The 22,342-nt window shown below is 57.6% G+C and overlaps 8 protein-coding genes across 8 annotated transcripts; 4 read left to right on the top strand and 4 right to left on the bottom strand.

Moving 5' to 3' along the window:
• Window positions 1-217: 217 nt before the first annotated feature.
• On the bottom strand, window positions 218-2,746 carry B0T15DRAFT_494702 (heterokaryon incompatibility protein-domain-containing protein; the record flags this gene model as incomplete). Its single annotated transcript, XM_062867030.1, has 1 exon — window positions 218-2,746. One exon carries the CDS (start codon window positions 2,744-2,746, stop codon window positions 218-220), a length of 2,529 nt encoding a protein of 842 aa, XP_062720004.1.
• Window positions 2,747-4,123: 1,377 nt separating this feature from the next.
• B0T15DRAFT_400210 (kinase-like domain-containing protein) lies at window positions 4,124-5,083 on the top strand (the record flags this gene model as incomplete). Its single annotated transcript, XM_062865045.1, has 2 exons — window positions 4,124-4,342; window positions 4,433-5,083. Coding segments are annotated over 2 exons (870 nt in total), but the record flags the coding sequence as incomplete, so codon positions are not given.
• A 1,436-nt stretch (window positions 5,084-6,519) lies between these two features.
• Window positions 6,520-10,640, top strand: B0T15DRAFT_568178 (P-loop containing nucleoside triphosphate hydrolase protein; the record flags this gene model as incomplete). Its single annotated transcript, XM_062870751.1, has 2 exons — window positions 6,520-6,523; window positions 8,084-10,640. 2 exons carry the CDS (start codon window positions 6,520-6,522, stop codon window positions 10,423-10,425), a joined length of 2,346 nt encoding a protein of 781 aa, XP_062720002.1. The 3' UTR covers window positions 10,426-10,640.
• Window positions 10,641-10,715: 75 nt separating this feature from the next.
• On the bottom strand, window positions 10,716-12,207 carry B0T15DRAFT_535824 (cytochrome c-like domain-containing protein). The gene is made up of 4 exons (XM_062869526.1): window positions 11,843-12,207; window positions 11,281-11,471; window positions 11,116-11,210; window positions 10,716-11,044 (listed from the first exon to the last, which is right to left on the bottom strand). Exons 1-4 carry the CDS (start codon window positions 11,856-11,858, stop codon window positions 11,020-11,022), a joined length of 327 nt encoding a protein of 108 aa, XP_062720001.1. The 5' UTR covers window positions 11,859-12,207; the 3' UTR covers window positions 10,716-11,019.
• Window positions 12,208-12,212: 5 nt separating this feature from the next.
• Window positions 12,213-13,426, top strand: B0T15DRAFT_233109 (uncharacterized protein). Its single transcript, XM_062862975.1, has one exon. The coding sequence runs from the start codon at window positions 12,469-12,471 to the stop codon at window positions 13,354-13,356; it is 888 nt and encodes a 295-aa protein (XP_062720000.1). The 5' UTR covers window positions 12,213-12,468; the 3' UTR covers window positions 13,357-13,426.
• B0T15DRAFT_233108 (ribosomal protein S5 domain 2-type protein) lies at window positions 13,427-14,792 on the bottom strand. Its single transcript, XM_062862974.1, has 2 exons — window positions 14,210-14,792; window positions 13,427-14,156 (listed from the first exon to the last, which is right to left on the bottom strand). The coding sequence occupies exons 1-2, from the start codon at window positions 14,708-14,710 to the stop codon at window positions 13,497-13,499; spliced, it is 1,161 nt and encodes a 386-aa protein (XP_062719999.1). The 5' UTR covers window positions 14,711-14,792; the 3' UTR covers window positions 13,427-13,496.
• A 933-nt stretch (window positions 14,793-15,725) lies between these two features.
• Window positions 15,726-19,770, bottom strand: B0T15DRAFT_233100 (uncharacterized protein). Its single transcript, XM_062862973.1, has one exon. It carries the CDS (start codon window positions 19,594-19,596, stop codon window positions 15,922-15,924), a length of 3,675 nt encoding a protein of 1,224 aa, XP_062719998.1. The 5' UTR covers window positions 19,597-19,770; the 3' UTR covers window positions 15,726-15,921.
• A 959-nt stretch (window positions 19,771-20,729) lies between these two features.
• B0T15DRAFT_535814 (uncharacterized protein) lies at window positions 20,730-22,326 on the top strand. Its single transcript, XM_062869525.1, has one exon. The coding sequence runs from the start codon at window positions 21,000-21,002 to the stop codon at window positions 22,227-22,229; it is 1,230 nt and encodes a 409-aa protein (XP_062719997.1). The 5' UTR covers window positions 20,730-20,999; the 3' UTR covers window positions 22,230-22,326.
• Window positions 22,327-22,342: the final 16 nt, after the last annotated feature.

Raw genomic sequence — 22,342 nt, 5'->3', positions numbered from 1 at the left:
AGCGGGCTGTATCGCTTTCGTGTGCAGTGGCATACATATCTACTACGGGATTTGACAAAGGGGAGACATTCGGTTCTCAGGAAATACATTGCTCCTGCCCTAACGATCGGCGGGGTTGCCGTATTGTATTGTACCGGAAATATCCCCGTGCCTCTCGCCGGTTTATTGACACCTTGGTGATCCAATGTGAACAAGCAGGAACAACAAGCAAACCCTTTCAGGCCAGGGTGAGGATCTCTGTCTCGAGCTTCTCCTGCGCCCAGGCATCGACATGCATCATGCCCGTCCCGAGGCGGAAGGCAACGTTGCCGACGCGTTCAACAAACAGGAATTCATACATGCAGAACGGCTTATAGGCGTCGTACCGCTGGCGGTCAAACGGCAAGGGGTGCGCTGCGTCTTCTGTGCTCACCTCGTCCGGGTATGACGCTGCCTCCGTCAACACGTCGTCGTCCTCATCCGAGTCCCTCTCGAATCCATGGTCGGTGGTGGTGGATGCTGCAGGCTCAGCAGGCAACGGACGCGGATCTTCCTTCCCGTCCTTTTTCCGTTCCCGGATCTGTTGCGGCGTGAGATAGTGTGCTCGCACCCTGGCGATGCGCACAGCCGAGTACTTCTTCTCGTGGCTCAGCTCGTTTGCCAGATGTGTGGGCACGCGGAAATAGCCCATGAGTTTCCGGTCATCATTCTGGAGGCTGAGTTGCCAAACGGGAGGCATCGTGTCTTCCCGCGTTCCTGCATGCAACACTGCTGTGCTCTGCGGGTTCCAGTCCCTGGACATGTTGACCTGGAGGGTCTGAGCTTCCAGCCACAGGTGCTGGGGGGTGTCTGGGTCGCAATTCGGACCCCGGCGTGGCCCAGGCGCAGTGGGATTGAGGAACCAGGCGTCGGGATCGGAAGGGTGGTGGAAGAAGCGGATCCCCCTTTTCGTCTTGTCCTGCTGCCATTCCTCCCACCACTCCGATTCCGTTGTACTTGTACTTGTACCTCCATTTCCATCCTGGGGGCTCGGACCCCGGTACTCGGCGCTGGTGAACGTCTGCTCTGTCGATGCTTGTCCAGCAACTCCAGGACGCGATTCGACCCAGCGCACACGAGACAGTCGGTCCCGGAGAGGATAGGTCACAGCGCCCTCCCAGCCCGCCCAGGACCAGCTAGGGAATATGGGATCGAGGCTGTTGGGGCTGGGACAACCGAGGTTCTTGCAATCTACGTCCCGACAGACGCGGCGCTTGATCTCCCCGACAGGCTCCCACATCAAGCCATAATCGAGCTCGGACTGAGGCAGTCCGTAGAGAAAGCCGCTTCGGAAAATGGGCTCCATCCTGGCCTCGATGCCCCTGAAGGCGTTGAGGATGTCGCACTTCTTGGTGATGTCGCGCGAGGTGAAGTTCTCCACGGTTCTTCGGTAGGTTTCGGTGTTGATGCTCCCATGGATCGGGATCCGGTCCTCTCCCGTGTCGTCCATAGGCCAAGTGACCCGTCTGCGAACCTCGGGCTCCACGTTCAGATCCTCTTGCGCCAGCGAGGGGCTATGGTCGCACCGGAAAAACATCATCTGAGGCGTAATGAAGAGCGTCCTCTTGGATAGCACCCGTTCCTGGAATGTCCAAGCTCTGGTGTTCCATTTGGATTCCGAGACAGACTTGTCGAAGTCCCAGGGGCGGTTGGCCAAACGGAGGCCCTGGACGATCTCCATTCTCTGGATAAGCTTCCGCGGACCGGCACTGACACCCGGCAAACTGGCCTCGGCCCCATTCCCACACGTCGCGGCAATCGTGAGGACTGATGCGCCGTAGATGATGTCCATGGCCCGGATCTGGGCCGACTTGTCCCCGTCGATACGGTCGTCGTCCTGGATGATGCAGAGAGCATCGACCCACAAATAGCGGTCGTTGATGCGGCGACAGATCTCCATGGCATCCCGGATTGTCTGTGGAATTCTGTCTCTGAACTGCGGCTTGGCCAAGGGCCTACCCGGGCCCATGAGATCGTCTCTGTTTCCCATCTCGAGCTTCAGTTGTGGAGCCTTGGGCCAGACATAGCTCAGGGTGACATATTGCATGGAAGGATCAGCCTCGACGATGCGCATGCCCTGGGCATCGATGAGCCGGAAATTGGGAGGCAGCTTCCGCCGCGACTCGAGTTCGTCGGAATCAGCCTCTTTCTTGTGAACGCCCCAGCCCAACCGGCAGGACCGGACCCAGTACATGGCCAGGAGATAATCCAGCTGCTCGTGGTCGACCGGCCGGCCGCGCGCCGAGCCGCGGGCCGAAGCTTCCCCCCCTTCCCCTTCCTGGTAGAGAAGCTGGATCTGTCGAGTCGGCCCTGACTTCGTCGCTGGCGTGCCCTTCTTGCGCTGAGGATCCGGCGTGAGAAACACGGACAGCAGGCGAGGATGCGACGCATTAAGTGTCGTGCCCAGGGGGGTCCCGTCCATCGAGAGCATGACCGGCTTCCCCTCGTGTTCCGTGGGCACGGCTTCGTCTTCAGAATTCCGCGAACTGTCCAGGGCGGCCTTGACCAGTCGACAGAAGGCGCAGGATTGCCGTTCCAAGACGTCCGAGTAAGACCCCAGCGGTATCTCGTAGTCTCCGCGTACATCGAGCATGGGCTTTTCAAAGAGCATGAAGCGGAAGTTGATGTGTCTGCATGTCTCGCAGAGGAAGGACTTGTCCGACTCGTCCAACACCGCCGGATCCTTCAGCCACCACTTCCGCTGCGACAAGTCGTCTTGGGCTGGCATATTGGACTCTTGGTTCTTGGAGTCTTCTTGAGCGCCGTTCGGGGAAGATGGATCTGAGCCGACTGACCGCAGCGCAGGCACCGCCGCCCAGCCAAGCGCCGAAGCAGCGCCACCATGAGGGGTATAGCTGATACGCCTAGTTTCTTTTCGGGAAATCGTCCAATTACTGTCTAGACAGTAGTGGGAAGATCCATAGAGAGTTCTTGTTTCCAGAGAAAGATCTGTTTACCATTTGGCTAATAATGGGGAGGATCTTTTGACTACAGCCTGCGATGCTCGTCCTATAACCTATTTCTGTTGACTTTGAATGTCCAGCAGTATACCTTAATCCAGAAGCTATTTAAAAATACCTGTTTCGTAGCAGCTGGAGCGCGCATTTTGCTAGACCACAAACTTCCTCTTAATTCGGCTTTTGAGTTGTTGAATCCGTCGGGCTCGTCTCCTAGATACGACTGCAGCAGTGCAAGATCGCCAGTTCTCTCATCATCTTCATCTCTGTTGCTCACATGATTGGTGACTCGTTTTGATATCCAGGGCGATCTCACAGACTCGCACCATCAAACGATGGTATCATGCATACACCTCAACGCGTAATCTGATTCTATGATCTGGCGTGCAAGTTAGTAAAGTAGAATGGCCGATTGGATTCCCTCATTGCCCGAAGGCAGCGATTGATATTCCCGGACTTACCCGTCTCAACAAAGCGCGAGGGCGTGTATCAACACCCTTATTACTCTCATTAACACATGGGGCAGGCTCCGCTACCGCTTAGACTGGGACAGCCAGCATACATGAAATAATTGATCAAGACTCGCCTTGTGAGGAACGGGCATTTCCTCCTAATGGTATCTACCCTCGTCGACAATGAAAAACAAAGGACGTTGTCACAATGCGCTGCCTGTGTCTCGAAGCGGTGGTGTTCCTATTGGGCCGGGATTGGTAGAACAACGTTCCGGAAGCGATACAATGAGGGGTTGAGGCTGAGACAATATGCGGTTAAGAGAAGCGGTTGGAAACAAACATACAATGGGGCAGAAAGGTGGAGGAGAGATGATGTGTCACATCGAGGCGGGCTTTGTCGCAGGCCGCGCTGTGGTCCGAGTTCGAGGATGTGGCTTCCCCCTATGACAGAGTATGGTCAACTGGCGTCGAGATGGATCATGGATGGCTGTGCCTGAAAGACCGTAGGGCCGGGACGATACAGGACGCTTCTCCGCCTGGGCCTGTAAAGGGCGATGGGGGTGATGTTGACGGCTATTTTAAAGTGATGAATGTCCTCTCGGTGGTTTGGCTTGCTGTGTCGTCCAGATACGGAGAGCGTTGCATAGGTAATCTTGAGAGAAATACGCCATAGCAGAGCAGTCTGTGTGTCTAAATCACAGTCACTCTCCCCGTTTCACGAAGATGCGATATCAACTCCTCAGCGAACTCGGCCGTGGCGGATATGGGACCGTGTACAAGGTGCTCGACAACTACAGACATCAGCTGTTGGCCGTCAAGATCATGGCCCAGAAGGACGAATCTGACGACACATGGGAGCGGCGTCTGACTTCGGCTTTCAAGGGGGAGGCGATCATCCTACCAGCCCTCCACCATGTAAAACCACCCGCTTAGTACCCTGCCCGTCTCTTAAAACAACTACTAGTAACTAACCACCTTTGTTTATTTCCTCCCTCCCTCGCGCAGGCACACATCATCCGCTGCTTCTACTCCCACGGCTGGGGCACACCGCGGGTCGAGATCTTCATGGAGCTCATGGAGGGCAGCCTCGCGTCACTCATGCAATGGCCCCAGCCGCCGTACTTGGAGTCCGGGGCCGTCGCCGACACGGTCCTGCACCAGATGCTCCAGGCACTGGAGCACCTCGCCTCGCTGGGCTATGTCCACCGCGACGTCAAGCCAGAGAACATCCTCTACACGTCGTCGCCGGGCCTTCTGCTGGGACGACCGGCGCCGCACCCGGTAGCACGCTCGCTCTATCATTTCCGCCTCGGCGACTTCGGCCTCTGCGACCTCGCGGCCAACATTGACGCCATCCGCGGCAGCGAACTCTTCATGGCGCCGGAGCTGCTCGAGCGGCCGCGCCGGCACATGCAGTCGCACAAGTCGGACGTGTGGGCGCTGTATGCGACCGTCTTGTGGACGCTGAAGGCGGACTGGTTCCGCCAGAGGGGGCGCGGGAAGCGGCAGACGGTGGCCGATTTCGCGCAGGCGGTCGAATTGGACGGGAGAATCACGTCGCTCAGCGAGATGGCCGTGGCCGATCCCGGGGAGAGGGCGACGGCGGCGGAGATGCTGAAGAACTTGTACCCATATATGGGCGGTTGTGCAGGTTGAGAGGGTAATGACGGTTGCCCAAGGTGCTTGCAGTTGTAGGGGCGGGTTGGTTTCTCTGATGTATTGTACCCCCGTCACTCCGTACACACACAGAAGCCCTTGTGAGACAATGTGGTTTATATCGATGTGACTAATCGTGTGTCCTGCATCTCCCAGTGATCACGGAACACGCGACCGAAATAAATGCCAACCCTGCGATAGGTGTCAGAGCCCGCACTCTCCAATATCAGAACCACCTCGTCAGAATCTTCATGACCAGGGAGCAGTAGGCGCAGGTAGAAGCAGTCCTCCCGCGCCGGCAATCCGGACTCGAGATCGGGCATCACGCTCCTGCTGTCACCCGAAGCTGTTGCACGGCGTTCAAAAGCCCAATCCCCTCCACAGATGATCTTCCCGCTCAGAGTAAGCCTCCAAGGGTCACCGCCTAGAACAGGACTAACGGCGGGCTTAAGGTCAAGCCAGAGTACGCACCCCTCAATGCCTCCGTCAAGACTTGCCCACGACCAGGTCGGGGCCCTTCTGCTTCGTACTTGGCTTGGAGGTCGCGCACTCCAAGCCAGGCTTTCTGGCCACCACGTCGGGATGCCGAAGCGGACAGTCCGTCCGTGGAGCGACTGGATATGGTCCACTACTCCCTGGAAGGCATGTAGCCGATCCTCAGGGTCGGTTAGGAGCCGGCAGGTGTAATCTGCCAGCACGTCCCTCCAGCCATCCGCCATCGTCTTCTCACGTCGAAGCGCCAACAAGGTATCATTCCTAGACCGGTAATACGGATATTCCAGCATACTGCCCCGCAGCGACCGCTTGGAATGCTTGCGGCACTCAACTAGAAGCTCGAACTGCGCAAAGATCAGTTTGCGGCGCGGGAGCAGGTATTCTTGGCAGGCTCATGCCCTCGAATCAAGCGGGTGCACCGGGTTGAGCCTCTGCTGCGGTACGACCCGAATGTTGCCGGCGACACCATTGGGGAAGGGCACGCCGACGTCGAGACCACCGTCCCGGAGGACGGAATCCCGGTTACGCCGAAGGAATCCGTCGTTCGAGCTAGCTGCAGTCGCTGCGAAGATGGTCGCCGTCGCGTTGCTGTATATCGATGCCATCTTGTGGATCTCGGCCTGCTTGTCCTCTTCGCTGTCTTGTACAGTGCAGAGCGCGTCCACCAACAAATATCGAAACCCGAGACGCCGAGTGGTTTCTATGGCGTCCCTGATCGTCAAGCCGATCTGGTCTACGGGGATGCTGTCCTGGAGCCGCTCCAGAGATGCGCGGGTAGCCGTGACTCTCTGTGCGCCACCCCAGCAGTAGCTGAGGCAGAGATACTTGGACCGTTGGCCAACCGCGGGCATAATAAGTCGGGCCGCCGTGCCAGGTTCACCGGGTTCCACGTTGATAATGCGTGTCGGCATCGGCGGGTCGGCTCGATCCTTGCACTCGGCATGTGTTTCTTCGCACTCGCCGAGCCATGACTTCGCCAGAGAATAGACGTGCTCGCTCGTGAGATCGGTCAGGACGGGTCGAAGACCAGCAATCGACGTTGCCGGGTCGCCTGCGCATATTCCATATGGGTAAGCTTCCCATTCAGGAGCACCTGTAATACAATATACCTTCATTTGCAATCAAACAGAGGCAGCTCCCCATCGCGCCCACGCCTGGGGCACTGGCTGTGCACTGGAGCCTCTTAATAGTATGACCCCCTTCGGGAACATCCTCAATCCCCCAGTACTTTGAGAGCCTGACTATCGCGGATCCCTCCAGATCTTCGTAGAAACCATCGTCCATGCCTTCTAAGGATCCTCTGATCAACAGACAGAGCGGGCAAGGGTGACTGCTCGAAGTATTGTCACGCATATTTTGGATGTTGCCATGCCGAAAGTCACTCCCTGACTGGATTTTCGAGAGCTCATCGTACGTCATCAACTGCATGCAGCTTTCACATAACGCAACATCGCTCCCGGAAGGCAAGCCGGACCCAGCGTCTTCATTCGGGGTCGAAGCGTTGAGTGTGTCTTGGGGAGGGATCACCGGAGACGGAGAGGCGCCGACAGCTCGGACGGTGTCACTGAGCATATCCATCGGGTCAGTACCACCACCAATACAGGGCGGAGGTCGACAGGAAACACAAGAATTTCATATAGGGACTAAGATATTGCGCGTTCCGGTGAGATGGGATGGCTCTCCGGACCCGGGGCTGACGGACCGCTTAAATCACGGGCGGTTGTTAATGATGAGGGGTTGATGAGGGGGTGATGTTGCCCAAAATGGCCAAATATGTACTTCAATGGTGCAGCCTTTGCATATGACTTTCTAGCGGGCCTTTTGTAGAGGGATATTGCACACCTGGCAGGTTGTCATGTCTCCCATCTTGTGGAAAAGGAAGGGAAAATACGGACACCGTTCGATTCTGATCTCCGAGTCATACATAGTAGTACCCCTAACCCTAGTCTTCGTGACCAAACCTCGGAAGCACAATTCGAAATTACCGAACCTTGAAATGTAATATTACGCAGTGAATTGGTGGTGAGACAGTATGAATCCGGTCAGCTGCACGATACGCCGATACTCATTTCAACACAGAGATGACTTGATTAGCAGTCTTGAATCGGGAGCACGAATAACAAGGAGCTTTCGAACTTCAATCAAATGTCGCTACTCAGATTTTCCCTTTCAGACACGCTGATACAGCATCCTGTCGGGAACTTGTGAGACAGGCCTCTCAGCACAAGCGCCGCACAGTACGGCTGCGGTACCCTTTGCACAGTTTCCGTTTTTTCTCTCTTATGGATCCGTCAGCTTGCACTCTCATCACACATGGAGTACGTAACTGCAAATTCCCATCTTGGGCAGCTTTCATGTGATAAAGTTGTCTCAACGAAGCCTGTCTCAAATCACATGTTGTAATCTCGTTACTTAACTCTTTTTGGTTCCCTTATCATTTATTTGATACCCTCCTTGGCTTCCAAGACAGCATGTCGCGTCGGTCCTCCACCAACTTAAGATTAGGGATAGATCGGGACGTCTACCAGATCGTTCTTAAACTCGAGGAGCAGGAGGAGGAGGGTGGACGCAAACATCGCCTCACAGTGGGATCGGTCTACGATAGCATCAAGCGCTCGAACTCGAGCTTAGCACGGCAGAAAAAGCGGTCGCTGGAGGACTCGATCGAGCGGGTGCTTGCGGTGCGGAAGCAGCAGTCCAAGGTTGACGAGGAAGAGGACTCGGACGATCTACTCGAGGCACAGGAACTCGAGAGGGCAAAGGCGGCAAAGGCGGAGCGCGACGCCAATCTGCTCAACAGGCAGATCGCCAAGTCTTGGGGCTTCGCGGGCAACGAAAAGGGGGGCAGCGGCACAAACTCTGCTGCAACGCCTGTAGCAACGCCAGACATCGCGGGGGTTGCAACCAGCATGGAGACGCCCAGCGGCGCCGTCCCCGCTGCCTCGTCTGCGTTTGCCCCTGACAGACAGGCGAATGGGGAACCAAGGCCGAAGAAGAGAAAGGGAACCCCCAAGGAGGTCGACCGGAGCCCCCCCACCAAGATCTCCATCCGGGATATTGCCGGCATCGGGCCCACGCTGAAGATGCTGTTGAAGGAGGTCTGGTTCCCGCTACGCGGCGGCGAGGCTTGCGAGAAGATGGGCTACCGATACGACAACGGCGTCTTGCTCCACGGCCCCTCGGGCTGCGGCAAAACTACCCTTGCACATGCTGTCGCGGGGAGCATCGGCGTCGCCTTCATACCCGTTTCTGCCCCGTCCGTGGTGGGCGGCACTTCCGGCGAGTCGGAGAAGAACATCCGCGACGTGTTCGACGAGGCCATTCGGCTCGCCCCCTGTCTGGTCTTCTTCGATGAGATTGATGCCATTGCCGGCAAGCGGGAAAGTGCCAACAAAGGCATGGAGGGCCGTATCGTGGCCGAGATCATGAACGGGATGGATCGGATCAAGCAGAACACGCCCCTAGGCAAGAATGTGGTGGTACTGGCTGCTACGAACCGGCCGGACTTCCTGGATTCTGCCATCCGTCGCCGGTTCAGCACCGAGATCGACATGGGCATGCCGAGCGAGCGGGCGCGCGAGCAGATCCTCCGGTCGCTGTCTCGCGACCTGAGCCTCGCCGACGACGTCGACTTCAAGCAGTTGGCGAAGATGACACCGGGCTATGTCGGCAGCGATCTACAATACGTGGTCAAGGCAGCAGTGTCTGAGAGCTTCCAGGGGAATCTAAGCCAGCTCCTGGACCAAGCGCGGACTTTGCATTCCGAACGAGTCCCCGACGACGTCGAGGAAGAGCAGCGCGACTGGCTACTCCTGGAGGACCACAACCATATCTCGTGGGGCGACAGCCGCATCACCATGGCCCAATTCAAGACAGCCGTCGCGCGGGTACAGCCCGCGTCCAAACGTGAAGGCTTCAGCACCATCCCCGACACCACCTGGGCCAACGTCGGCGCCCTCGAGGACGTCCGCAAGAAGCTCGAGATGTCCATCATAGGGCCCATCAAAAACCCCGAGCTCTTTGCTCGCGTGGGCATCAAGCCCGCGGCCGGCATCCTCCTCTGGGGCCCGCCGGGGTGCGGCAAGACGCTCGTGGCCAAAGCCGTGGCCAACGAGTCCAAAGCCAACTTCATCTCCATCAAGGGGCCCGAGCTGCTGAACAAGTACGTCGGCGAGTCGGAGCGCGCGGTGCGCCAGCTCTTCGGCCGTGCCAAGTCGTCGGCGCCCTGTATCCTCTTCTTCGACGAGATGGACGCGCTCGTGCCCAAGCGCGACGACTCGCTGTCGGACGCGTCCGCCCGCGTCGTCAACACCCTGCTCACCGAGCTCGACGGCGTCGGCGACCGCTCGGGAATCTACGTCATCGGCGCCACCAACCGGCCCGACATCATCGACGAGGCCATCCGCCGCCCGGGCCGCCTGGGCACCAGCATCTACGTGGGGCTGCCCTCGGCCCACGACCGCGTCGCGATCCTTAAGACGCTGTACCGCAACACGGTCGCCAAGGCACGGAGGGAGGCCGCCGCACCGGATGCGGACGTGGATATGCCGGATGTTGCGGGCGGCATAGCGGCAGCGGCAGCGGCAGCGGCGGGCACGCGGGAGGCCGACCTGGAGAAAGTGGCGCTCGATCTGCGCTGCACGGGCTTCTCGGGCGCCGACCTGGGTAATCTGATGCAGGCGGCTGCTCAGGCGTGCCTGGAGAGGGCCTATGCGATGGCGGCGCGGGGAGAGGAGAGGGATTCGGTGGCGTCGGACCCGGTGATTACCATGGACGACTGGGAGAAGGCGCTGAACGAGGTGAAGCCGAGCGTCAAGGATGCCGAGAAGTACGCGCTGGATGGGTAGGAACCATTTGACCCGCCGGGGACATCTGGCAACGGAATAGAGAATGGGGAGTCGGGAGTTCTAACGTCAACTACCTAGTACTTACGTACATGTATAAATCTGATCAATTCAACGTTTCGGGCGGATAGACAATGACCATGTCTCGTATACTTACCACCGCAATATGGCCGCTGATGAATGCCCTAAATCTGTACGGTGTTCTTCCTGCATCGCACAAGGTCCTGGCAGCCACCACTGCGTAACCAAACACTCGGCGTTCGGCATCTCGGCAATGCAATCATTGCATTGAGTGCCTGCCGATCACCACCCGATCCGAGACAACTCAGAGCCGCATTGGAGCACAGACGTTTTGAAACACAGATGCCATCATTAGCAAGAGCAGAGAGTCATTTCAATCAAGTCACCAAAAGCACAAGTCTAGTAGCCGCCCCTCTATGGTACAGATAATGTGCTTTACATGTGCCGCCCCGTCTAATGCAAAAATATGTAGCAAAAAACGGACAACGCCTTCGAAACCGAGCCGCAACCGTGTTGGTGGCGGGAAACAGTTGGTATTAGTACAACGACGCCCGGACCCGGGTTCTACTCCGAAATCTATGCCGTAGCCTCCTTGAGGTAGCTATTGAACGGGTGATTAGTCCATCTACATAATCCGTCAAGAGGTGTTGGGTGGGGGGGAAGGATGCATACGTGATCAGGTCGTTCCTCTCCTTCTCCTTCTTCAGACCACCGAAAGCCATCTTGGTGCCGGGGATGTACTTCTTGGGGTTCTCAAGGTACTCGAACTATACGAGCGTTAGAAATGCCGGCCAACTTAACCTTTTTCCTTGTCCACTTTGAATGCGGAAAACATACCAGAGTGTTCTCGTCCCATGTGATGCCCTTCTGCTTGTTGGCGTCGGTGTAGGCGTAGCCGTCGACGGAGCCAGTCTTGCGGCCAAAAAGGCCGTGCAGCGCAGGGCCGATCTTGTTGCCACCGCCCGCCTCGAGAGTGTGGCACTGCGCGCACCGCGTCTTGAAGAGGTTCGCACCCTTCTTGGAGTCACCTGCGGGACCATCATGTTAGCCAGTTGTCTCTGTCAACGGTCGTCGGTACGTGTTCCTGGTAGTCTTCCGAGACGGCCACGCTCCCGCGGTGCAACACGTCGGCCGTTATATCTCGCGCAAGATCTTGGCGTCTTGTTTGAGTTGAGCAAAATGACGCAATGGGTCGTAGCCCGCGCAAGACGGCGTTCGATGGCGACAGCGGAGGAAACCACATGTTTCTCGTGACACTGGGCCAGTCTCGGCGTTGCAGGGCGCTCTCAGAGCCACCTTGCCACGTACAGAGTGCCAATGGCTTGGGGGAGGCTTGTAATAATGGGTGCACTGGCAAAGGCCGGGAAACCGATAATATGAAGAATTGCTAGACACGTACCAGCAGAGAAGCCCATTTTGACGGTTGGGTATTAGGAATAGTGTGTATGGAAAGGAAGCGCTGCCGAAGAGTAGCGTATGTTGCTTGGAGAAGGATCTGGTTGCAAAGGAGGCAAAAGTGAGCAGAGAGAGAAAAACCGGACGGAGTGATATGTAGTTGGCTGCCGCGCCGCGCCGGGGCCGTGCCGGAATTTTTTTGCAGGTTTTCAGGCCATCCATGACCCTGGCCCAGCACGCATCATCGGGGCGAACCACTGTGAGCTCGAGTATGTATCCACTCTTTTGTTCATCCCACCAATCACATTCATGAGGTTAGTCAGTCGCAAGTTTGCAACGGGCGATTTCGGGATTGACCGGCACTTTCTTGGTCCGGGGATGCGAAGAAGTGGCCCGGAAACGAGGAGCCGCTAGTCCCAAAGAAAAGCGACACATGCGGTTTTTGCGGCCCGCTCACGATCGCCAATTGAGCCGCACCAACGACGTCCGCTGCTCCGGGGAATAGCGAAGCTTGCCTTGCCTGCCCAGTGTCTGGAGGTCACCCGCCGGCCGTCGAAGGCATTGCATTGTTTGCAATCAGTCAAAAGGCTATTTCTTGATCCGAGCCGTACCGGATCCTTAAGGACAGCCATGGCATCCACAACAACCTCCATCCCCCGGTTCCTCCTCCCGCAATCCGGCCTGCTCTGGCGCCGGGCGGGCCCCTCTTTCTCCGGCTCCGCATCTGCCTCCCGCCGGCTCTTCCTTCGGCTAGCCAGCAGCAGCAGCAGCAGCAGCAGCAGCAGCAGTAGCACACCAAGTAACCCTTCTGGCCCACGAGTACTGGCCAAACCCGAACGCTTCAACCCCCCCTCCCATGGCTCCCGCCTACCCAAGAAGACCCCGCCGCGGCACTACGGGGGCGACCTCAGCTTCGAAGAAGCCGCCGCCCAAGCGCAGCGCGAATATCCGGGGTTGCCGCCGCCACCAAACACCCGCGCATACTGGTTCATTCACAACCGGTGGATCCACGTCTTCATCACCGTGGGCACGCTGTCCGGCCTGGCCATCTTCACCTTCGCCATGAACTTCAAGCACACCTCGCCCTTCGCCGACATGCTGCCCCCGGCGTCCGACTACCTCTACCACCCGATCAGCTCGGTGCGGATACTGATCGAGGTGCTGCGGCTGCACGAGGCGCACAAGACGGCAAAAATCAACGAGAAGCGCAAGCGCAACGTCGAGGACGTAGCCAAGCGGGCGGCGTACCGCAAGGCGCACGGCTTGCCGGACGAGATGGGGCTGTTCAACCAGCCCATGGCGAGGATCAAGACGGATGAGGAGATGGCTGCGGAGCGAGGTCAGGCTGGGGAGGGCGCGCCACAGCAGGTAGGAGGGGAACAGCAACTGGAGGAGAGCGGGCTGGCTGCTGCTGCGGTTGAGACACAAAAGAGCGCGCCTGAAGTGAGGAGGCTCACGGAGGAGGAACGGCAAGCGGTAGTGAAGGAGGCAAAGCAGAAGTGGCTGGGTATCTTTTGATTACTCCGGCGTTGTATACATCCATGGGATGGACAGTCCCTGTATACTACATGGCCGGGACATATGGTTTGGATGGGTAAAAAGGGCAAAACGGATCATGGCAGCCTTGCTTCTTTTTTTTTCCCAGGCCGCTTAACTCCCTACCCCAAATCTACCCCCTCCAATGCATCCAACACCTCATCTACCACTCCTCCCCTCTCCAGCACCTTCTGCACCAGCGCCCCAAGTACCATCCTCTTGGCGCCGCCCCTGGGCGCCTTCCAGACCCCTTCGACAACCTCTGTCTCAGCCGTCCTCGCCTCGAGCATTTTCTGCTGTGTTGCGGCCCCATTCGCCGTGCCGTAAGCCGCGTTCGCAGCGTTCGCGACGCCAGGCGGTGTCAACCTCGAGGGCGGGTCAATCGTCCTGATGGACAACAGTCTCAGGTTCCTCCCGACCTTCCCTTCTGCTTGCACCGTATCCTCAGCATGAGGTGTTGTACCTGTGACAGACACGGCCAGAGCAACGTCGGCGACGGCGAGCTCTTCCTTGGAGGGGTCGAAGATGATGTTGTTGCCCACCGCCATGACGAGGAGGGTTATTGGTGGTCGGCTCGCTGTGGGGTCTTCGGCGGTAGATTGGGCGCTGGCCGTGACGGAGCGCGGGAAGAGGTAGGGCGCCGCGGCCCAGTCATCATCGAAGAAGGGGTCCTCGTCGCCCTCGGATTTGAGGCGCGGCAGGCGGGTGGACAGGAGGGCGAGGTGGGTCGTGAGCGAAAGCAGAGGGAGCGGGTATGAGAGCGGTGGTGAGATGAGAATTATCTGGTCGGAAGAGTCAGTCAGTGCGCAGATGGTCGGGTGTGGAACTGGCATACGTCGAGATAAAGCTTCCAATGGAAACGCCTGTTGATCCACAACCTCTTGACGAACTCGCCATCCGCCAGTAGCGCCTCGCTCAACATGGCCGCCAGAAATGCCGTCCCGGAATCGTCGTCCCTCAAACCCGGAATCTCAACTGTCATCTCCACCCACGAGGAGTCGCCCCTCCTCTTGTCTACCCCCTCTTTTGCTTCCCCGTCCTCAACATCCTCATCTTCATCCCCGCCAAAGTTTCCCTCTGTGAAGGTGGTTTCCTCCCCCGCCCGTTGCGCCGTCCGCTCCACTTCGGCCTTCACGCCGACAATGGCCTCGGTGCCGTCTGCAAAACATATTCTTGCGCTGCCATTGGTGCCTGGCAGGATGCCTGTCTCAGCGGCGAGCGGGCGGAATTGGGTTGGTGTGCGGCCATCGGGTCGGATCGGCGGGGTCAGCGAGAGCGAGGCATGCAGGTAGGCTAGCTCGGCAGGGGAGAGCAGGACGTGCTGGCTTGATGCCATTCTGCCCGCTCTTCTCTGTTCTTTTTTGCTCCCTTTCTACGACTTCTCAGCGGAGTTCCTGGGTTTCAGCCTTTTGACTGCTGGATTGTTTCGTGGTTACCGTGATCGCAGGGGACGGAACGGTGCTAAGCTGTCTTAGAAGCTTTGTTAGTTGACAGCGTGAGCTAGAGGTCGGGTGCTCGGAAATTTTGGGAACTGAGGGACGCGGCTGCGGATTGGCACGAGGCTGATGTGGGGCGAGGCTGCCTGCATTGTAGTTTGTGTAACCTACCCGTCTGGGCGTCGCCTTGTAGATCTACACACAACTCCGTACGACGCCCAATATCAATGTCCTTTCGCCCAGCTCCTGTCACATACGACCATACCTGGTAGAAAACACGGGATCCCGTCCGCTCTCCCTTAGTTAAGCTACCAAGGGCCGAACCAGTACTCAGGTCGGTGACGACTGGGGAATCCTCGGTGTTGTATGTTGGCTTTGTTTTCTTTTTTCCTCTCCTATTCCCTCCCTATACTTTGTGTTCCATTTTGGCCTAGAGAGACGGATGTCGTGCGTGTGATCCGGTCCCTTTTCAGTTGTGTTGTACAGTACTGTACATACGATTTAAGTGCCCTCAGGGGGTTCCTATCCTAACATACTGGCTCCCCTTGGGTAAAACAACCGACATCGGAAATTCTCCTCGGGTTGGTAGCTTTTCGATAAGTGAGACTGTGACTCGTGAGAGCGGCCGGAATCTACAATCTCTCCCCAGTCCCGCCTGCGATCGACAGTGCGCTTTATGATTCTGGAAGTGGGTTTTACAGTGTCGAGTTGCCTTTACAAAGAGGTCTCTGTGCGGACGGGGCCTGTACCCCATAGATAAGCTGCCAAAAGGCCAGCGCCGGTAGTTTACCTAGGGGAAAAGGAGGACCGGGGAGCCAAAGTAGATGAGCCACCTCACGTTGGCTGCAGAAACTGAAGTATGGCTACATCATTGTTTGTTTACTTTCACCGGAGATCGATGGTACTTTAATCATTTAATGGTAACAGCAAGCTCGAGGCAAGTTTGTATTCATGGGACACGGAGTCGTGAACCCAAAGGGAGCATCTCCGAGAATGCTCCGTACTGCTATCCGCTGGTAGAAAGCTTACATGAAGAGACTTCCCCGTAACCATTCTCCGTAACCGTTCCCCGTAACCGTTCCCCGTAACCGTTCCCAAGGACGCCGCAACCTCAGACGCCAAGCGCCGTGACACGCAAATCCTTGGGCACCTCCCAACCATGCATGTTCGCTGCTCTGATGTACGCATCAATAGCCTCGCCAACAGCATAATCACCAACTTTCTTTCCCAACCGGACCGCCGGGTCTAGCCGCGCAGGCTGCGGTTCCAGATTGCAGAGCGCCATGCGCACCTGCAGCAAGACGCTCTCCATGCTACTGGCGGGGCTCCACCCGCTGCTGGTCAGCAGTTCCATGCACATGGCGCCGCCCGCCGTGACGTGGCCGCCTCCGCCGGCCCCGAAGGGCAGGAAGCGCGGGCGCACAACGCGTACGAAGGGCGGGCTGAATGGGAAGTCCGCCCCGAAGCGCAGCTCGAGCACGATGGAGGTGAATCCAGCGCTCTTCATGTCTTTGGCGAGCGGGAGGGACTCGTCGAAGGTATGTAGCTGGACGATCCACTGGAAGAGGTTGGTCACTTCGTCAAAGTCCATGTACCAGCCGAGCTCGTGGAGTGGGGTGTTGGCCTGGACGGCCTGAAGGCGCTTGAGCTCGGAGCTGAGGGCCTTGGTGGCGGCGTAGGTAGCAAAGGACGGGGGAGCTAGTTGAGGGAGGGTGGAGAGGTCGAGCGAACCAGGTTCGAAGTCAGTCAGGGAGCGGCTGGTGCTGCAAGGTGTGGGTGGACCGTCGCCGGCGATCTCAAGACGCCCAGTCGACGTCGTGTCTATGCTAGGGGCACACGACGCGGATTTCTTCCTCGGCGGGCCCTGGGCGGCGTCAGATTCGTCGTCTGTATCCGTGAACAGGATGCCGACTTCTTCGGTATGCTCATCGGCACCATCTTCCAAGCGCTCAACGGCTCGCTTAGAGGGGCTTGACGGAGACGCCGCAGCTGGTGAGCCAACAGTGCGGAGCGGGATGGCGGACAGGGGAATCTGCAGTATCTTTCCCGACTGCCCATAGACCTCGCTTCCGGGTGCTTGCTGGTGGAATTTCGGGTCACTCGCTTGCTGCTCTGCTGCATCGGTCTGGTGATTTGTGACCTTGCGCCACCAGCCGCCAGATTGGACCCCTGCGGGGGCTGTCTGGACGAACAGATAGCGGCATTGGTGCCAGTCCAGTTGCGGAACCACATAATGCGGGTCGCGACTGACAAACTCGTCTGGCGCGTTGATGATTTCGTTCAGACTAAGGCAGCTAGTGATCCTGAGGGCTGAACCTGGCCAGGAATGTGCTCCCGCAGCCGAATAGCCCATGCTCGTGGTGGCATGCCGGCTAAAATAGACCCCGTGTCCATAGGCGCGGCCGCACCTGATGTCCTTGAAGTCCAAGCCAGTCCTCACGATGCTATGCCAGTTGGACAGACTGCTTCCGTGCCAGGCAAAAATGGTGGGATGGGCCCGGAGACCTTTCCTCGCAGCCACTTCTTGGAGCGCCCGGCTGAATCGCAGTTCCTTGTCGGGCGAGCCTTGAGCAAAGCGGAACTGTACCCACCCGTCCATACCCAATATTCGCTCGTGCTCTCGGTTCTTACTGCCTCCCACGGCTCCCAAGTTTTCATTGCCTTTCCGGGAAGGATCCTGCGGCCGATCGACTTGAAAAATACAAGACCGGTTCGAGGAGATAATCCACTGCAGGAGCGAAGCGGCCGCCGGGGAGATGCGATCCATGGAGCGGAAGCTGCTATGCGGATGGCTGATCAGCCACTCTTGGATCTCAGTTATACGCGGAAGCGTATCCAGGGCGTGGCGCATGGCGACGGCCTTGCTGCTGTTATCCAGGGAGTCGAAATCAGTATCGTAGAGAAATACCTCGACGATGCCAACGTCCGACCCAACAGAGCCTGGAGTTGGGGAATGCACCGCGCTAGACATTGGATAAATTGGATCATTGACCTTTTTGCCCCAAGCGGCAGCGGACTGGCCCATCACTTCGATGTGAACCGTCTTTGCGGCGCTGTTCACTTCATGGATACGGGCGTGCTGAGTCAAGGTCTGTCCGGGTCTCCGGAATGCCAGCCATTTCATCGGTGCCACACGCTCGCCGAAGATTTTCGCCCCTTCTGCCTCGAACACAAGCTGAGTGCCATCCGCGCTCACTTTTGCCTTCAAGAAATCGGATACTTCGCTAGCCAGATTTGGGACCCGAAGACGCAACCCGACCGGAAGGGTACGGATGGGGAGCACACTGCTGGAACCCCCAGGGTAGATGGAACCGCAGGGTTGAATCGCGGCGTAGCAGAAGCTGACAAGAAGGTCGACAACATAGGGCTCGGAGAGAATCTCGTGCTCGATGGACGGGCCAAACCCCATGGCCATGTATTGGAACAGGCAGAGCGGGTCAGAACAGACGTACGGGCGTAGAGCCTCGAAGCCATTCTCAAGCCGCCGATGGCAGCGCAGGCAGTACTTCGTACATTTGACAAAGTAGTGCATGGCGAACTGCATGGCGATGAGCGGGAAGCTGCGCTCGCTTGCGGACTCCTTTTCGAGTAAGTGGTCTTGTTTCGGAACAGGGTGCGGCTCCGGTGACGCATCCGGGTCCGGAGAGCTGTTCCCAAGATCCGTAGGCTCAGTCGGCCTCTCATCTTCGGCGACGAGGCCAATCCTGGACAGCAGAAACTCGTTGGCCTGTTCCCAGTTGATCCCATAGGTTTCGCGGAGCTTCAGCAGAGACACGAAGCTCTCGCACAGGAATTGATCTAGGGAGTTGGATATGAACAGTTTCTCGAAGCTTCCACTGCCATGCTCCGAGCCCTGGGCTGCCAAACTCGAGCTTGCAGTTCCGAGAGCAGAGTTGGACTCTGAGAACGCGACCAACGCTTGGCTGAGCGAAGGTTTATAGGTATCACACCTCCCGATGCGGAGATCCACCTTCGTATGTGAGGCGGGGTGCTGCAGGATGCGCTCCAAAGGGGTGTACGGCCTCTCGAACCGGAGAAGGAGGACGACATACTCGGCGGGCTTCAGGTTCCAGGCCTCCATGGCCTCGTTGGACAAGGCTAGTTTATCGACACGGATGGAGATAGAGAGGATTCCTGTGGTGGAAGTCTTGCCAAACTCATCGACAAAGCCAACTTTGAATCCGGCCTGCTCCACCCGTCGGAGGTCTCGCCTGATGCGCCGAAGCAGGGGTTTCCGGCTCTCTGTGGACTCCAAGTCCTGACGAGAGTGCCGCCTACCAGCCAATGATGGCAATCCGAACTCTTCTCCGTCGGAGGAGAAGTCTTCATCATATGCGGCGTCGTAGTCGCTTGCATCGTCATCGTCCTCGTTGTTGCCGTCGACGTTTATGTCATCGAGCTCAATGTCGCTGGTCTGACTCTCACTATTTCCTCCCTTGGTGGTACGAGCAATTTCCTTCTCGACACGTGTGGCCACTTCGGACACCATCTCGCAGACAGACATGCCCAGCAGATAATCTTGAGCCACTTCGATGGCGGCCACAATGGGCTGCGGAGGGTCAGGCTCGTCGGTCCACAGCATGAACACGTTTCCGTCGGGATACTCGCTGACGTACTGGGCCAGCGCCTGAATCCGTACGTCTCGTGGTAGTGCCTCGTCGCGGTATTTGATCACGACCTCGCCATCAGACTCGCCGTGCCCCACGAATATGACGCCAGCGAAGCCGCCCTTGGCCGCCTTCTGAGCGGCCGTCGAGACATCTGATTTGAATTTCTTCAGGCTCATCGCTGCGGCAAGTGGGCATACCGGAGCGATAGCCACTGGGTAGAAAGAGGAAATGTAATGGTGGGTATTTCTGTTGGGGTGATTTGTGCGCTGCCAGCCTTGTGTGTGGCGGGGCTGGTTCTTAACAGGTCGAAGGTCGGTTGTGAGGTGTTCCGGGAAATCGGTCAGTCCTGTGTGAATAGGCCACAACCAAGGCTCCCAACTCAGCGTCCTCTACCTTACTGGATGCCAGTCGAAACGCCCAATGACTCTCCTCACATTCAGAACTAAGACTTGAATGAGTGCAACACGGCAGCCAGTCGTGTCTTTCTATTGACTTCGAGGCTGACAATAGACGGGGATAGGAGAATCACGGGACCCTTGCATGCGGCCGTGATTTAGGTATTAGGGTGGATGACTGCAGCAAAGAGGTTTTCTGGGGACGGGAGGTATTAAGAAAGATGTCCTGGCTCTCGCAAACAGGGCTGAGGTTGTCCGCGTAGGTAGGTAAAGTAGGGTACCTCCAGGGCGTACCTACGGTATGTATATAGGTAAGGTAGGTACTGTACGTGGGCGTGCTGGTTGACACTTGACAGGCAGCAACGGCGGGGTTGTGCTGTGAACAGGGACATTTCGAAAGGCCACCCCAGCGCCACCTGGGACATGCAAGACCAGTCCAAACTGCCCGAAGGGCACATTGACGGGGTGTTTCTGTCATCTATTGAATAGATGACGCACATTGAGAGTATCTCATGCTCAAGCCCCGCTTGAGCTCACGGCCAGGCGGTTACCCCATGCCAAAACAAGGACGATGGAAGGTACTGTGAGATAGTGCTAGTACCGAAGTATACTGTATATACCGTGTGAGCCACGCTAAGGATGGTGCACCGTGAGGGCCGGTAGGAACTCACCAACATGCCGGAATCACCGACAAACGACTCTTTTACCCAGAGGACATCAGCAAGGCATCGTAGACACCTCGTTCATCACAAGCATAAGAGTTGCATGTCGTTCATTGATAGGTGGAGTTCCTTGCTGAAAGGCATGAAATAGTGGTGTAACCCTAAGTCGAAGCAAGTCAGCTGCTAACACCTGGCACCGCTTGACGTAGGACTCTGGAGAAACCTCCCGTTCATTGGTAACGTCAGCCGTCAGGCATCTCACACGGCGATAACAATCAGCTAAGGTTAGAGGTGCATACTACCTAAGGTATCCGTAATCCGTAATGTTGCCTCGGTACAGTACCTTTCTCCTGCAATGATCGTTGAATAACCTTTGCCCAGTGAGAACCCCAACAGCAAAAACAAGCAACCGCTTCTTTGGGCGGTATTTTGGCAGGCAGTCCGATTATAACTCGGATTGAAAGCGGTTACGAAAGGATCAAGTTGCTAGAGCAGTTGTGCCGTTGGATCTTGTGCGAGACGATGGCCTGGGACTCAAAGGCCTCACGTCGGCGCCAGAGCAGCGCCGCATCAGGGACCAAAAACATTGCCATACAAGCCAGACAGCAGTCAAGACGGGTCGTCCAACCGCAGTCTCCGCATGTGGCCGACCCCTTTCTCCAGCACTTCCTGGGCCCAGCATTTGACCCTGCTGCCTACCTCAACGCCGCCCTACCACCCTTACAAACGTCATCCAGAGTTCCAGGCAGCCAGGGTGCAACTCAACCGGGCGCGGTGCCGCTCGCAGAGCTCTCCATCCAGGCGCAGTCCGTGCTCTCACAGCTCAGCGCTCATACAACCAGACTCACCAACACCTTGACGGAGCTCACAAACGACATCCTGAGGAGCGGCGGTCGCCTAGCCTACGAGGTGGAACTGTTGCGGGGCGAGACTCTGGGACTGGCAGAGACCCTGACGGAGCGGCTGGAGGACGACATTGCGAAGTTTGTGCCAGGCGGCATCCGGGACAACCTCGCCGAGCCAAAGGCAGCAGCCGACAGCCATGGCAGCTCGTCATCACACCAACGGCGCATGTCGATTCTCGCGCCGCCGGCCGCAGCGACCACGGCCGGTGCGAGCACTCCCAATGAAGCCACGACCGCTACGTCCGCCGCAGCCCAGGCACCCTCACCAGACGAACCCGCTTCCATCGCACAGCTGCGCACTCTGACACTAGTGCGCTCCCGGCTCGACTCGGTAATCAAGACATTCGGCGAGGCCATGGAATTCGTATTCCCACCCTCCGAAGTCTCCGTGAGCTCCTCCTTCTTGTCCGTCTCGGCCCCCGACGCCGGCGGCGAGAACCACAGCACCGAGGAGAAAGGGCAGCAGGTTCTCCAGGCGCTCCGGGACGAAATATCCCGGCTACTCAACCACCCTTCGGACCCCATCAAGGGCATTGAGGACGCTGCCCGTCGCATCGAAGAGCTGAAGGAGCTCGCGACGGTATGGAAGGGCACCGCCGAGGAAAAGGGCCGCACCAAGTTCATCGAGAGCTTGGCTAGGACGGTGGAGGACCGGCACAGGGAGCTTCTGCGGGAGGTGGAGCAGTCGAGTAATAATCGACGCGATAATACTTCCAGACCACCGCAACTGGAAGCGGGCGCAGCGGGGAAGGCTGCTGCCGACGCAGACGCCGGGCAGGCCGAAACTAGAAGCTACGGTGCCTATGGCCTGATCAGCCAGCTCCAGAAGTTGAGGAATGGGCTATAATCTGGGGCACACCTAAGTAGACTTGATATCGTATGTGTATCCGGCGTACCGGTCTGCCGATCTAAACCTGTGGTCCGTTTTTCAAATATGTGCCTACTCCTTGTCATAACTGG

This window comes from Chaetomium strumarium, assembly GCF_033439665.1.
Source record: "Chaetomium strumarium strain CBS 333.67 chromosome Unknown B0T15scaffold_5, whole genome shotgun sequence".
NCBI classification, from domain to species: domain Eukaryota; kingdom Fungi; phylum Ascomycota; class Sordariomycetes; order Sordariales; family Chaetomiaceae; genus Chaetomium; species Chaetomium strumarium.
Note: the sequence above shows the minus strand (reverse complement) of the source record. Positions and strands in the feature narration are given on the sequence as shown.

Coding starts and splice junctions, on each gene's coding strand:
- B0T15DRAFT_233108 (XM_062862974.1), bottom strand. CDS start 14,710: ATGGCATCAAGCCAGCACGTCCTGCTCTCCCCTGCCGAGCTAGCCTAC. Junction 14,157..14,209: donor ATTGGAAGCTTTATCTCGAC/GTATGCCAGTTC, acceptor TCTTCCGACCAG/ATAATTCTCATCTCACCACC.
- B0T15DRAFT_535824 (XM_062869526.1), bottom strand. Junction 11,211..11,280: donor CATGGGACGAGAACACTCTG/GTATGTTTTCCG, acceptor ACGCTCGTATAG/TTCGAGTACCTTGAGAACCC. Junction 11,045..11,115: donor GAGAGGAACGACCTGATCAC/GTATGCATCCTT, acceptor CCCGTTCAATAG/CTACCTCAAGGAGGCTACGG.
- B0T15DRAFT_233109 (XM_062862975.1), top strand. CDS start 12,469: ATGGCATCCACAACAACCTCCATCCCCCGGTTCCTCCTCCCGCAATCC.
- B0T15DRAFT_535814 (XM_062869525.1), top strand. CDS start 21,000: ATGGCCTGGGACTCAAAGGCCTCACGTCGGCGCCAGAGCAGCGCCGCA.
- B0T15DRAFT_233100 (XM_062862973.1), bottom strand. CDS start 19,596: ATGAGCCTGAAGAAATTCAAATCAGATGTCTCGACGGCCGCTCAGAAG.